We start from the raw sequence: 15,325 nt of genomic DNA, 5'->3' as shown, positions 1-15,325 counted from the left end.
CATAGTGTGACTGTCACATGCAATACTTTGGTCCACTGTTGAGCAAAATCCTGAACTTTTATGCCTGGCCTTTAGGAGGTTTTGTTCTTTTTATGACCTATTAACCTTCTCAGCCTTTTCCCTCCACAGTAGTAACTGCTGCCCACCAGTCTCTCCAGGTGCTTGTTGCTCAAGATGATTGTTAAGTATCAATTTCCTGTGTCACCTTTATGGGTTTTATTTATTTGTCTGCTCCTTCATGTGGAACAGAGCCTGAGCATTACTCAGGTGGATGGATTATAACTCAACTGCTACGACTCATCAATCTTGGAAATTTGACTTCCTGAATCTCATACAACTGTTACTGTCATATTACGGCACGGCATTATCAAGATCAATGACATTTTAAATGCTTCCCAGTTAAGGATGATCGGTGACAATAAAAAGGTAAGTTGGTGATGAAACTGTCTCAGCTGTGGTGAGCGGCACTGTGCACAGGGAGCAAGTCACCTGCTGGAGCTCACTTTTCCCCCTGAAGAGCACCAGTTAAATGAATGAACTCGTAATCACAACAGCCACCTAGCTAAATGTCACATGTTGACCATTATTGATCACTCAAGAAGTATTTAACACCCAATGGCTTTATCACACCGAATCTAATCAATACACACTTTCTTTTGGTTGTGTGGAAAAATCTCACAGGCAACAAAGGACATAAAGATAATAAGATCAGCAAAATGAAATATATTGGAAATATACAATGGAATATCCAGCCCATGCTGTTGTTTGGTCCACTCTAAGCTCAAATAAAATATATCTCTAACGATTCATGGTCATTTCCATATTTTGTCACATTCATCACTTGTGCAAGCCCATTTTGTGGCCACTGGAACCACTTCAATACTTTTCTACATATTGTGTTTTAGGAGAAAATCCAAAAAGTATTTAAAGAAAACAACATTTAGTTAGTTTAGCAAATTGTTGGTTCTGTTTATGTGTCTGGGACTCCAAACAATTAGGAAGAAAGGCCAATGTGAACAAAATATAAGGGTTAAAACTGGAACACACGATTCACATTTTTATTTTATTGACTGTATGAATCATCCTTGTTGAAAACTAAACATTTCTGAAACAGTAATAACTCTGCTGCTGTGCAGCCACACGTTGATCTAAGCCAGTTAACTTTATTTTGAATTCTACTAGAGAGACCAAAGTTTCCAAAGATACAAAATATGTCAGCCTGCATTTTCGGGAAATGCGTATAAAATGATGCACGAGACACCTAGAATATTTCCATTTGATGGAATATGCAGCCATAAATTTCATGGAGCCGATGGTTGGAATTGGAATTCTTCACATCATATAGCTTCAATAGAGAACAGGAACGAGCTGACACAGATTATATTTTAATATCAGACAGTGAGAAAAAAGATAATTAAACATACTTAATTGGAAATAAATGACATTAAACTAATATATAGATGTCGTCATTATCCAATACCTTGATTATCTAGACTTTTAACTCTCAAACGTCACCATGGTTGACATTTTTCCTTTTTTGACTGCAGTAATAATCCTTCCTGAATCTCAACAGAAGATTAGTGCTTTCTTAATACAGTGTCATTTTTCTATCAGCATTTTGCTATTAACCATGATTAGCATGCACAGTAGAGTACTGATCTGCATTGTGAACAAGCAGGGGATGTTTAAGCAAAAAAAAAAATTAAAAACCACTCCTTCTCTTTCCCTGCAGCGAAAACAATGCCGTATGAGGGGGAATAATGCAGACTGTGCTGCAATGATGAACATTTCCTCCTGTTTCATGTTTAACCCTGCTCATTTCCCACAGTAAGAACTCCGGAAACACACAAGTGTGCACAGCAGCTTGGGGGGAAGATGACTGATGGCTTGTTGTCATGATGTTTGGGATTCTGCCGACTCGAAGCCTCTTGGCTCACTGAAGCTGTGAAGCGCTGCAGTACATACTACAGGCTATTGTTGAAAAGTCCTGGTATTAGCAAGGTATTGCTTCATTGTCACACTGTTGAGCCTGTGCAGAATGCAGTTATCTGTAATGTCCCTGGCCATTTGCACAGTAGTTGCATTGGATTTATGATTATGGTTCATGTACTGTGACAGATTTCATACCATTCAACAATGAAGCGAGGACAATTATTAGAATTTCACACTGTGAGTGGATGGGTTTTTTTTGTTTTTAAGAGGTATTCCCTGGATTGTGTGTGGGCTGGGTATACACTAAGCTAAACCTTACTTCTGACATCACTATTTTTCAAAAATGTCAATACTTGAGAAACACAGACATGCTCTATCAATCATATAAAATAGCCATCTTTCAACCGGTCAATGTGCCACGCTTGAATATCTGTGTCTGTGTCTCTGACCCTTTATTTCTTTTTCTCTTACTTTATTTCTCTTTGTCCGTCTCTACATTACAGCTCTATCATGATCCCACGTTGATGGGCCTGGGCTCCATAAACACGGCATAGATGGCTGTCATCTTCCCGTCCTGGAACTGCATTAACGGCAGTGACCTCCCTGGCCGGTGGTGACAGTCGTCTGTCAGCACTGGTTAATTTCCAGTCTTGTGAGGGTCAAGAGCTGACGTATAATGAGGCTTGACAATGTTGGAGGGTTAAACAAGGGTCTGGTGTCAACAGCGGCCGTACAGCGTCATGTCACAAGCAGCAGGATGAGAGTTCAATTCAAACCACGGAGGTAATCCGAGCACGGACAGCACTGATCCCAGGCCCTCGACTGCCTATTGACACACATCAGAGCATGGACGCAAAACAAATTAGCATCAGTCAATATTCTTTCCCTCTTTCCCTGCCTCCTGACACAGCCACCCAAGTGCTGCCATGTTTGCCTCACCTCCAGTCAAAACAACAGAGACAATATGATCATAATGGGAAATGTCTGAAGAGAAGAGGATTTTTTTTTGGGGGGGCAAAATATTGTTTTTTCTGCTCTATGTGGGGTGCAGAATTTGGTTTGAGGTAAATCAAATTCAGATTTGTAGAATCCATTTCACCAAAATTGTGAGATTTTTCTCTTTCTTATTCCTGAAGCCACCTTATTCAGAATTTGTGGTTTAGGGGGGAACAAGCTGTCCAGAGGAAGGAGCCTCAGCTAAAGATCACTTGTGTGTTTTTTCTCTTTTATGCGATAATATAACTTCTGTTGCATAAAAGGTGCTGGGCAGGGATGTGGAACAACACTTCAAATATGCTAATCAAACATATGGCACAAACATGGATTGCTGTTCTTGTCCTACAAGATAAAAAGGTTACTTGGTTTTAAATGTAATTTGAATATGTCTGAAGGCTGTAATAGGCTGAGGCTGCTGCATTTTTAAAAATTCGTTTGCATATGAAGAAAGCAGAGATTGCTCACACCTGTTTTTTCTCTTCTTCTTCTTCTTCTTCTTCTTCTTCTTTTCCCCTCTCTGCAACCTCCTCCCCCTCCGTCCCTCCCTCCCTCTGCTGAAAGCCATTACAGAAATACAATTTCTAATACCTCCGCACAGGTCTTCGATCGACTGCAAACAAATTTATATTCAGGCGGTAAACAGAAAGCTGCAGAGATTTATTTATTGAGTGTGGAGGAGAGAAACAAGCTAGCGCGTGAACCCTGAGTAACCTCCGAGCTGACATGAAGATGGATCAGTGCACCCTGCAAATGCATGGAGAGAAGGGATATATTGCACTCAGTCATTCAGCACATCGCTGCCTGTAGAATCCCATTAACTCCCACAGCTGGGACCATATTTCTGTGTTGTAAGAATGCAGTTAGAAGTTGTTCATTACGCTGAATTATTTTGTAATTACTGCAGACTTAAAAGACATAGGAAATATTGTTCAAATAAAACGACGAGAACAGTAACAGATTGTTGTTTTAAGTTCAGGTTTTTGTCAAACGTTATGGGTGGTAGTTTTGTACAGTTATCTGAAAATATAATAATAATAATAACTAAAACCCGCCTGCATATTTAATCAACATATTAAATATTAATATTAATTATTATATTATACAGGGGCAGGACAAATAAATAATTCCAAGGAATTCTAAATAATTTAATTTAATTTAAATGTAACATAATTTCAGCACCACTGCTCGTCTTCAGTGATCTTTTGTGCGTCAGTCAATCACATGAAACATGGCTGAAGTTCGGAGAAAATAAAACTAGTTTTCTTGAACACATGACGCCATCTCTTTACTTTTAAATTTAAAACAACACAATTAAAGTGTTTGAAGATCAGACATTAACATACATAACATTAGAATATTATTAGCTTTATTCATTCCTGTTATTTAGAATGGATGCGAGCACGTTCAGCGACACTGTGTGTATTTGGAAGTGGGTCACCCAGACTTCAGGAAAAACTCCTTCTGCTCTGAAGCTTCTTGACATTTTCACTTCTGTGTTGGAGGTGAAAATACTGGGCTGAGTTCCTGTGTATGTACCGTAGCACTGAAGCTCAAGCCAGCTGCATTGTCTGCATGTTTTTTTTTTTAAGGCAGTGTGGACTCAACAGCCCTGGACTTGTATCTATTGTCTCCAACTCATCCTGTGCATGCAGTTTGGGAGTGACTTTCTGTTTGTTTTTGTCACTCAAGTTTAAATAGCGGCATGTAGCTTTGTTTGCACATGCGTGAATAGTATCACACGATCATTCATTCCTGGGTAAACACACAGATGCGTTGCACGGAGCTAAAAGCAGTTTCTGGGCCCTCTATAGCAAACATAAATGAACACGCTCTCTTTTTTTGGGCGGAGGGAGCCGAGGAGCTACTAAACATGTCCTCTCTGTCAGTTACAACTTTTTGATCTCCGCCATTTTTTCTTTCTTTTTTTGGTATTTGTTCGAGGCTAATTACAAATCTGCTGCCACTGAACTTCTAAATACCAGCTGTCACGACCTCTGAACCCATTAAGTGTGCCTTTCACATGACCTAAGCCCTTTGCTAAAGAGGGCCTTGGGGTTTTCAAGAAGCCTTTGCAGATTTGCATAATCCATTAGCTCCATCAATGTAGGTCTAGATTATGCTAATTTTGCTTTTTTTGGGGGAAAAAAGTTTTCATTGTTGTCGTGAAAAATAACCAAAATACCAGAATTTGACCCACAGCACATTTCTCTTGACACACTAACATGTCTGACATCACAGCCTACCTGTCTGCATAGGTGAGCGGCCCGGCAAGGCCCTCACTCTGGTGAGGATGATGATGTACTTCATTGCTGCCTTTAAGGATGTTTGTAGTTTTTTTTTTCTTTTTGCAACGGCCTGCCCTAAAATGTTGACCTGAAGTGAGTTTCTCAACTTGCTCGCACGGCTTAATCAGTGTTGTCCTCTCTCCTGATGACAGAGATGTCCAGCTATTGGCCGAGACCAGGAGGGCACGTCATCTCCATCAATCAGGGACTGCTGTTTCTCCTCTGAGGAATGTCCCCACGGTCGTCCAGCCGCCTGACCATGCGTTACTGGATGCTCGAGAGGCCGGGCGTGAAGTGAACCCCCCGTCCAATGATTATGCAGGGGGAGAGGTGATAATGACTTCCTATCAAGAGTTAACGGCCGAAGGGGAGAGTAGCCCTCTGTTCACGGGCTGCTGCCGAGCGAAAGAGGTCATAAACCGGGACCTGGATGGCAGGACTCATCCTGAACTCGGCAGTCGAGATGAGGAGGGGAAACAGGAGGCTGAAGTAGCCTCAGGATTTAACACACCGCATCCCCGGTACTTAACTCTCTCCAACAGTTTGACTCTGTGCACCTCTTTGGACAGCCCTCCTCCTCCTCCTCCTCCTCCTCCACCGTGTGAGACTCTCGAGGGCTTCTCGACACCGGCCTGCCCCCACTCGTCCCGTGTCCCCTGGCGGTGCAGGGCGCAGGGGCAGAGCTCTCCAGGACGCGGATACTCTGCGTCAAATAACGACGAGACGCCACAGTCCCGTTTTGGGTCACTTACAGAACAAATTCAAATCTACTCCCACAATGGCCCCGAGATTCACGTCGCCGTGGGGAGTTCAGCCAGCTCGGACTGCAGCGTAGCTGATATGGACGTAAACAGTCAAACTTTTGAGTGGATGAGAGTGAAGAGGAGTCAGCACCGGGCGGGTAAGTCGGAGCTGGAGAAGGGGGTGGTGGTAGGGGGGGTAAAGCAACCTTGAGACGTAAATGTACACAGGATAAAATAGTTCATGTTTAATTTGAAGCTTTGGTTAACTCCAGTTACAGTTGGGAAAGTTTGGTTGAAGTTTTGTCTTCAAGTTGGAAAAAAAGAGGAAAAAAATAGCTGACGTGTTTGGTGCGTCACCGTGCACAATTTCCTCCGTCAGCAACAAACTGAAGTTGAATTTAAATTTTTTTTTAATTTCCTTCATTTTTAAATAGCATATCAACACGCTCGGAAGCCAACAATAACTGTTTACGCGACTCCACATTTGAATAAGCACATGAGGACTCAGTTACTATTTCCTTAACGGTGCCATGTTAGTGGCTGTTGGCTCATTTAACATTCGCTCCACCTACTGTTGCAAGCAGGATTTAGACTGTAAACACAAGGAAGGTGGCGTAACAGTGAAAGGGCCTGCTCATGGCCACAGTGTAGCCTATATTCAACCCAGAAAATGATCAATTATTTACCCTTGCCCTTACTAACCAGTAGTCTTTGAATAATGCAACAGACCACTGGCTGTCGAGACTCACAGGAAGTTGAGTAAAACTTACTCCTGTAAGCTGGAGTGCTCCCTGAGTATTGATTAGTTGTCTGTTTGTAATGAAAGCCCTTGTGTATTGATTTCAGTTTGCAGCACCTTTACATGTGTCCACCTTTTTAACATAATTGCTGTCACAGATCATCATTTCCCTGAGTGATGAGTCCTGGGCAGAGAGCCCACAGAAGAATACACATCCCAGACTTTAAAAAAAAATACAGATAGCCTACTAATGTGAAAAATGCCTATCAATCCTCAATTTTATGTGATTTATAGTATCTTATATAGATCCTTCATTTGATCAATAATGTCAGCTGACTGACTGGCCACTGTACTTGGGTTGGGTTTCATAAATTTTACATGGACGAAGATTTACTACAGTGGTGGTCCAGTCTTGTTTTTTTTGGTACAGCACTGTCCCTGTCTGCTGTAAGCGTGCTGCTGACCCAAATGTTCAGTGACCAAAGATGCAAGTTGGTCATTACCACAGACAGTTTGCTGTAGGCCTGAGTTTCTCTGCAAGGAATGCAAACAAACACAGAAGTGCTGCAAGATTCACATCAGTGTGTAAAATGATGTGAATCATCAAACCCAACACATGATTCCTGGTGAGGCTGTATAATGGATTCAGTTTGCACAAAATGTAACATCAACACCTTTGATTCCACTGCTGTGTCTCATGATGCAACAAACACAAAACTACAATGTCTAGCTTTACCCCCCTAATTTCTCATTTACTTGCTCAAAATTCAAATTAGGGAGTAAATGGCATTTACGCATCACGCAACACAAAGGGTAAAGAGGCCAAAGGTGACACAACACATTTGATTTTCAAGCACAAACTGACAAAAAGATGAAGGTTTCATTAAAGGTCAGATTAAAGGATAATGAAGTGTGCTTTCACACACCTTGAGAAACATTTTCCTTGTGATATTTGTTGTAAGATTGCAATATTCTAAGATACAACAAACACAGAACTACAATTTCTAGCTTTTGCTCACTTGCACCTACTTCGGCATTTAGATTAGTGGGTAAACATTTCTCTGATGATGCCACTCTGAGGGAAACAGAAGGTGGTAACAACACCTTTGACTTCTGTAGGATTCATTTTATTCATAAAACACATTAGCCACTCATCTGATCCAAATCCGTGCACTTGAGAAAGCCATTTGCTCACACCCACCCACGCACACAAAGACATCTCCTCGCAGTACTGTTAGTATCTTTGTAACCTCTTTCTGTATCTCTCTGAAGGGGATCATCTGTAGGAGTAACTCATTAGCGCTACTGTGTAACTTGTAAAAGAGTCATTAGTGAAAGTATGCTTTCCTCTGGAGGTTGTATTGGTTTTGGCACAAAACAAAGTCCCGCGTATTCTTCGGTGCTGAAAGGCCTCCACAGACCTGCAGTAACCTGATCTCCTGGCTCAGTGTATATACTCCCAGTGCGTCATTCTTCAATTATGCTTTGACAGCACCTGAATTACTGTGGGCTGGATGCCCAGATGACTGAGGCAATGTGTATCGATCTATCCCTTTTCTTCTTCCCTCTCCTTGGCTTGGAAGGCCCTTCCATTCCCTTTGCTGGCTGGCTATTTTTAAGCGTGCAAGTCATTCCTCAAATATTTAGTTTGATTCTTTTATGCCTTCTGGCCGGCATCAATTCTATTATCTTTGGAGCCATTAATCAGAATGTGCATGTGATTTGCACTCCTGAAAGCTGAAGTTCATAATTACGTACAGTTCCTCTGTATTGGTTCTTCATATTCGCTGCCCTCTAATTCACAGGCTTGCCTACCTTGACATTCATTTCCTTAAAACACAGATGTCGACATTTATCCTATAACTGACCTTTCCATCTGCTATGCTTTTCCAAGTGGCTAGAGGCCTGTTAACCTTCCTCCCTATGAATTGTTGTGGGAGACATTGCACTACACCTGGCACACTGACTCCATTATGCAGCAGCAGCACATTTTCTCACCAGCAAAGACTCACTGACGACTTACCCACAAAGTCAGGGATGAAAAATCAAGATATAGCTGCGGTTCCTGTCATTCATTGCACATAAGTAGCACAGATGATACTTTAATGTGTGACCCAGAAACCTCAGAGGAAAAAATGGAGACATTTGTCATTAATGCAATGTTTGAAAGGATTTGTAAACTGTTAAACTGTCATTGACACAGAAAGGCCTAAAGGCAAATTATTAATGATTCTGATGTTAATGGACTGTAAACGCCACCAAGTTGTTTTGAATCGCCAAACATTTCTCTGACTACTTTTCTATACATCTGCAATATGCATGGGCACATTTTGTACTACTATTTGCTGAACTTAGTCTAGTACACACTTCCAAAGTAACACATTTACAATAAAGATGTGAAACACTACAATCTTTGAGAGTCAGATGTGTGGATTCAAATCTCCTTTCATTTTTCATGCTGTAGTTTGTGATGCTGTTGCATGAGATTGCATTAAACTGTACAGGTGTTTCTGTTATTATGTCCACACCAGATAACACATAATTCCCCATCCACCTGTTTTACAGCACCAAAGAATTTGCAAAGTGCCTATAGGCTATTGCTAGAGTTGATACCACAGTGAAATACATCTTTGATATGCAAACAGAAAAATGGCTCCCAGGTGAAGACTTTAAATCAACATACTGGCTCGGGGCCAATTCCTTGGAAATCATTATACTGAATGCTTGAATATTTGTTTAAATCATTGCTTCTGTATCAAACAAACCTGTGATTATTTATTTATTTATATCCCTCCTTATCACACAATTTACCAGGTCAGCATTATATAGATCTGTAATAGATCTATAATAAATATTTGATTTCATTTCTGAGCATTTATACAAAAGTTATAACTACAGAAAATTACATTGACCAAAGTTTATTATATTAGATTTTCTTTCCTGTTTCAACTCTGGAATAATTTTTCATGTTATTTCCTGTTTATAGGCGTGGATAATTTTATGCAGAAGGGTTTTGTGCTTCTTTTGTGGATAACCTCATTGATCTTGCTGACGACTGTTTTCATGTCCTCTGTTCCCAGCCAGGATGCACATGACCTGTGGGTTCAGTATTGTTGGCTCGGGCCTCGGTGCTGTGGAGGCTGGAAGCAGCAGCAGCAGCAGCATCTGCACGGATGGCCATCCCACGGTGAACGGGGCCCCGAGGACCAGCTTCAGCACCAAGCAGCTGACCGAGCTGGAGAAGGAGTTCCACTTCAACAAGTACTTGACGCGGGCCAGGCGGGTGGAGGTCGCCAGCGCCCTGCAGCTCAGCGAGACGCAGGTGAAAGTTTGGTTTCAGAACAGACGCATGAAGCAGAAGAAATTACAGAGAGACGGGCTGCTCTCAGACCCGGGGCCCGCGGCACCGCACTCACACGCCGACACTCTGGACACCTGCCCCTCTTCTGGACCGTCCTCGCCAAAACACCTGACCCTGAACTCCTGAGCCGCAGGAGCTGCGCCATGCGTTACGCAGCGAGGGCGTCTGCCTGCAGATGTTTTGATTCCCGTTTGCATCGGTTTCAATCAGGCTTCACCATTATTTGCTTACCACGATGGATGCTTATCGCAAGAAGCGCAATGGCAAGTTTCTTCATGCAAGAACGGGTCAAAACAATTTGTCATCCTGCCCGGCTTCAGACTGGCGCACTGATTTGAATATTAAAATTCAAGTCATTCCATTGCGCTCCTATCTACACAATGTAAACGAAGAAACAAAATTATATTAATTGCCCATAGAAACTATGGCAGACTATTTGTTTATTTATTTTGAACAATTCATTCAGGAAATGGCTTTACTTGAATATATTTATTCAGCAGGACACGTGCTTCCTAGGTTTGTTTAAAATAACACGAAATAATTATTTTTATTTATTTAAGGTCTACATCGGACCGTGTTTATTTTATTGACACAGAAAAAAAAATATATATTAGAGTGAGTCTGGCTAATTATTCACACTGTTGCTCTTAATCTTAATTCAAGATCCAACATTACAGAGATGTCTTTTATTATTATATCCATTAAAAGGCTGTTCATGTCTGACAGCCCACATTTGAGGAAAAAGTCAGCTGCACCTTTTGTAGACAGACATCTTTAACGTGATCATCATCAGGCTCATTTTGCAGAGCTCTCATGCTGCTTTAATGTTGTGTATTTTGTCCGGTTTTGGGGTTTTTCATTATCCGTCGTCCATGGAGAGATTAAAATACCGTAATTGACTGATAGATTTATTGACCGCCCGTATTAGGAGTATTGATCCGTGGTGATCCATCTATTTGAGGCACAAATCTGGGAGCGTTTGCATGCATCTGTAACTGCACGTTAATGGCATGTAGAAACATCACGATCGGGAGTTGTTGCGTCTTTTATTACCCCTATACATGCATCAGAAAATGATAATTTAGCTTGAACACTCATGCGGGAGAGAAGACAATAAAACGCTGTCTGGGCTGTTTTGCAGATCAACCAATAAATTGTGTGGTCCCCAGCAGTTCGAGCAGCTAAATATTCCTTCCAGATTCACATCTCATCTCGTATAAAGTAAATGATTGTAAACTCGGCCCTTAAACACTGTTATGTTCCCCGTATCGCAATGCCTTTCTGTCACGTTAATGTCTGTTCTAATATCAAGATATGAGCCATCAGCTGCATTAATTCTCTGTGAGGGAATATTTTTGTTTAGCTTTCAATTAGCGTGTGTTTGCACTGGATATGAAAAGGTTACCACATCCAAAGCGGATATTAATGACAACAAAGGAATTAAAGTTAAAGCAGCTGGGGGTTGTCGCTTAGAAATACATTTTTTAAAAAAGCCAGAATTATAATGAATGAATTAGGTCCGTTTCAAACCTTTAACAGGTGTCCTCATTGGAATTTGTCGTGTAAATAAAATACTGTTTATAATATAATAATTAGACAGTGGAGTGGACATGAAGGCTGCAAGGCCAAGCTAATGCATGCAGTTACACCAGAGTTCACCTCTCACCTCTTGACCTTTGTCTTGCCTCGGGACAACGATGACCCGGTCAGCGGCTCAGAGAGAGAGAGATGCACAATTCATTTGGGTGACCTCGGAGTCTAAGCTTTTTCTTTTCTTTCTTTCTTTCATTCTTTCCGTTTTCTCTTTTTTTCCAACAACTCCAAATGCTTTTGTTGTGGTTGTGGGTCTCCATGTCCACAAAATAATATTTCATCCAGCTGAATAGAGGGGCGACCAGGCCATATGATAATTGTTCATATTATAATTCCATACCAGGCCTCATAATGCATTTTTTTCTACACCTAGAGCTAACCTAATTTTTGCCCTATCTCTTATTTTAATAAGCAAAAAAATATGGTACTGGCTCACTTTATAAACTGGATGAAAGAGTCTTTTTCGCCCAATAGGTTTTTTGGATATAAACTACAGACCTATTTTTAATAGCAAAGTTGAAAAATTAAAGTTACTGGAGCATACTTAACACTTAATATGATTCCATGTCAGAGCCAGTATAAACAAAATTTAGAACAACTATTCATTACATGCCGCTGTTTATATATTTCATGCATATCTTGCTTGAATAATTTTTAAAGAATTTAGAAATGAATCCCCTCCAAACAATATCTTTTATGATGTTCATCTCATTAATATTAACTGAAAGCTAGGAAGGAATTCAAGTTCAAACATAAAGGTCTGCAGAGGAGCTTTTGACAGAGCAAACATTTAAAAGTTTTATTTGTAATTGATATGAATGATTTTACTTGCAAGCTAGACTTAAAATGTGTACAGCCTAATTTATTTAAAATTTGCATTTATACAAAGTACAGACCATTAAGGCCGTCTTTCTCTAAACAAAATAGTGCAAAGTGGAATGTTTAACAAAACCATCAAATGTGTCTGTCTTTTTTTAATGCAAATCAGAGTGCACTTGTGAAGGTTAGGAGGATGATGATGAGGACAATGATGATAAAATGCGATGATGAAGTTGGTGAATATAAAAATGGCCTCTCATGTCCACTGTTCCTACTGAGAAGTGTGTTAGGTTGACCTTATTAGAAACTCTTTTATCATCTTGTGCAAATATGTTCCCTTGCCACAGGGCTTCAAGTTACAGGTTGTAATGTGCACAGAGGATGCTTGCAGCAGGTGTGCACACTTTTTAAAAAAAATCCAAACTTACTTCATCACAGTTTCTAGTGTGTAATTGATTCACTTAGAAATACACAATTTGAAATAGTAAATGTGTGGAAGAAAAAAAACAACTTAATGTGAATTATAGGGATGAAAAAGAAGAGTTGATTTATTTTGGGTGAACTATCACTTTAATTTCATCCTGTGGCAGCTTCAGCATTTGCCTCTCAATTGATGAAAGGCGAACCACATTGTTTGTTCAGACCTGACATTTAGTTCGAAAGCATTTGAGTGTGACTCTACTCTGATGAATTTGTGCTCTTCTGTAATTCCTTCCTGAAGATGTACGGCCAGTTCACGAGACTGACAGCTGTGCTGTGCTTATACACAAGCAAACACATGGTGAATGGAAGGTAAATAAAACACCCCAAAAAAAACGCATAATGTATTGCTGCCACAGGTAGTAACAGTCGTGATGCTGAACAAGTTAGAATTGCTTTCACAATATTTTTTTTAATTTCCTTTAATTTTCTGAGAATGAAATTCCCTCCAAAATCTACTTTATTTAACTCATTCATTTAACTCAATAAGAAACATATTTATAATAAAGTGCAATAGCTCAAACATATTTTGTAAAAGTGAAGTTACCTGCTTTTTTTAAAAATAAAACACTCAAATTGAGATTTCAAACTAAAACCAGTGATGTATCCGTTCATGATGAATGATGCCATTGACAGTCTCTGTTTTCTTCTGCATTGTCTTCTATTGCAAGTAAGCTGATGTGGGCAGCTGTTGCAGTTCTCTTGAGGAGCGATGCGCGGCATGAGCAATGAGAGAGCATATGCAACTTACAGATTATCTTACATTACATTTTAAATTAATACATATAAGTGGGTTCCTCACAAGCTCATTGTAATTAATGCTAAGTTGACCTAAAATTAACTTAATGCATAATATGCATGTAATATCCTTACCGGTGCTCAGGGGAATGAAATCAATTGATCAACTTAAGCTCTTTCTAATTCTATGTGAAGCACTTATAGATAGCTCAGTTGTTGTTGTAATTACAGATCATTTGAATGTTCTCCTCCCTTTGAGTTTTTCTGTTCGTCTGATTTTACTGTTTTTCTTTATTTGCAAGGCTTTCATGGACTATTAGTCTTTTTGATCGTGCTCATTCACATATTTGACTACCAAACAATTTGTACATCAAGAAAGTTGAAATGAAGTGCACCTGTTTTTTGTGTGAGTGTGTGTACCTATGTATATTTGGATGCCCTGTGTACAATTACACAAATATGTGTTTTGTTTCCTAGGTGCTACTAATAAAGCGCTCAAAAAGATACAAAGCACCTATTTGAATAATTGTTCACTCACACGCGCATGCACACGAACACATACAAATCCATACATAACACATTCTGACAGAGCTACACTGAACAACATGTACACCAATCCAGCCCTTGCCTCTCCTCTCCTGCTCCACTCCAGGGAGCAGATGTTTGGGGACAGCTTACAGCCTCAGCGAATTTCTGTGTACAAAGCAAACAGCAGCACTCAGCACTTCTGGCTGCAAAGGGAAATTTGCTCTTGAAAGGGGGGGAGGGGTGGCCTTTGAGTCAATGTAAGGTATCATGAGGATGGGAGGAGAGGGGGAAAAAGAGTGAGAAGGGGAGCATGCAGAGGTGAAACTGTGTCAAGGTTGCAAGTCTGTTGCATAGGAAAATTCCCTGTTTCCTTAGACATCTGGTACTGTGTGGGACTGGATCATGTACAGCACATACAGTATCTCCCTGTGGCATCATGCAGCATCAGTGCAATCAACCAAGGTGGCCCTGCTACATATCTGATTGTGTGGAGTCTCTCTGACCTCTCCCATGCAGCTCTGTCAACTCACCAGTTCAGATTGCCCTTTCAAAAGTTGCAAACAAGCATAAAGTGAAGGGAAAAAAGGGAAAACAATGGAATGAGCCTTTACTCAGTTTGCTGATACTGCATCTGATACATAACCTCGAACCAGCTATGCTAACGATGCCATTGATATAATCCACTGATTTAATGGCACTGGTCCTGTTTTGGTATGCTGCATGTGCTCTCTTCTTGTGTGTGTCTTGAGGAAAATTTAAAATATTACTTTAAAAAAGAATCATTGAAAAATCATCTTCTGGCTGACAAGATTTGTGGAAACATTTCATGAAACTTAAGTGTATAATATGAAAAGAGTTAAATAATAAATACATGTTTTGTTATTCTTTTTTTCCTTGCAAAATGTTTACAGTGCAGCAGTTAACCACATATGCTCTGCAAGATGCTGCACACAGTCTCGTGAATAGACTCCAAAATAGACATACACGCTTATTTCCAAAGATGTGTGCAAGTACACACGTTTTGACCTCTCATCAGTGCATTATAATCCCTAAACAAACCATCATAAATGAGCCCTGCGATGCTTATTTGTCTGAACGAAGGCAACCCCCT

General features: G+C 40.3%; 1 protein-coding gene and 1 long non-coding RNA gene across 2 annotated transcripts; one reads left to right on the top strand and one right to left on the bottom strand.

Annotated features, from left to right (window-relative positions):
* Window positions 1–1,147: 1,147 nt before the first annotated feature.
* LOC127377685 (uncharacterized) lies at window positions 1,148–3,479 on the bottom strand. The gene is made up of 2 exons (XR_007887737.1): window positions 3,396–3,479; window positions 1,148–2,758 (listed from the first exon to the last, which is right to left on the bottom strand). It is a non-coding gene; the product is annotated as an uncharacterized LOC127377685 (long non-coding RNA).
* A 1,970-nt stretch (window positions 3,480–5,449) lies between these two features.
* On the top strand, window positions 5,450–15,096 carry hoxc1a (homeobox C1a). Its single transcript, XM_051425793.1, has 2 exons — window positions 5,450–6,114; window positions 9,776–15,096. Exons 1-2 carry the CDS (start codon window positions 5,550–5,552, stop codon window positions 10,180–10,182), a joined length of 972 nt encoding a protein of 323 aa, XP_051281753.1. The 5' UTR covers window positions 5,450–5,549; the 3' UTR covers window positions 10,183–15,096.
* The last annotated feature ends 229 nt before the right edge of the window (window positions 15,097–15,325 follow it).

Source organism: Dicentrarchus labrax, unplaced genomic scaffold (assembly GCF_905237075.1).
Source record: "Dicentrarchus labrax unplaced genomic scaffold, dlabrax2021, whole genome shotgun sequence".
NCBI lineage: Eukaryota > Metazoa > Chordata > Actinopteri > Moronidae > Dicentrarchus > Dicentrarchus labrax.
This window is presented reverse-complemented; position numbering and strand designations above follow the sequence as displayed.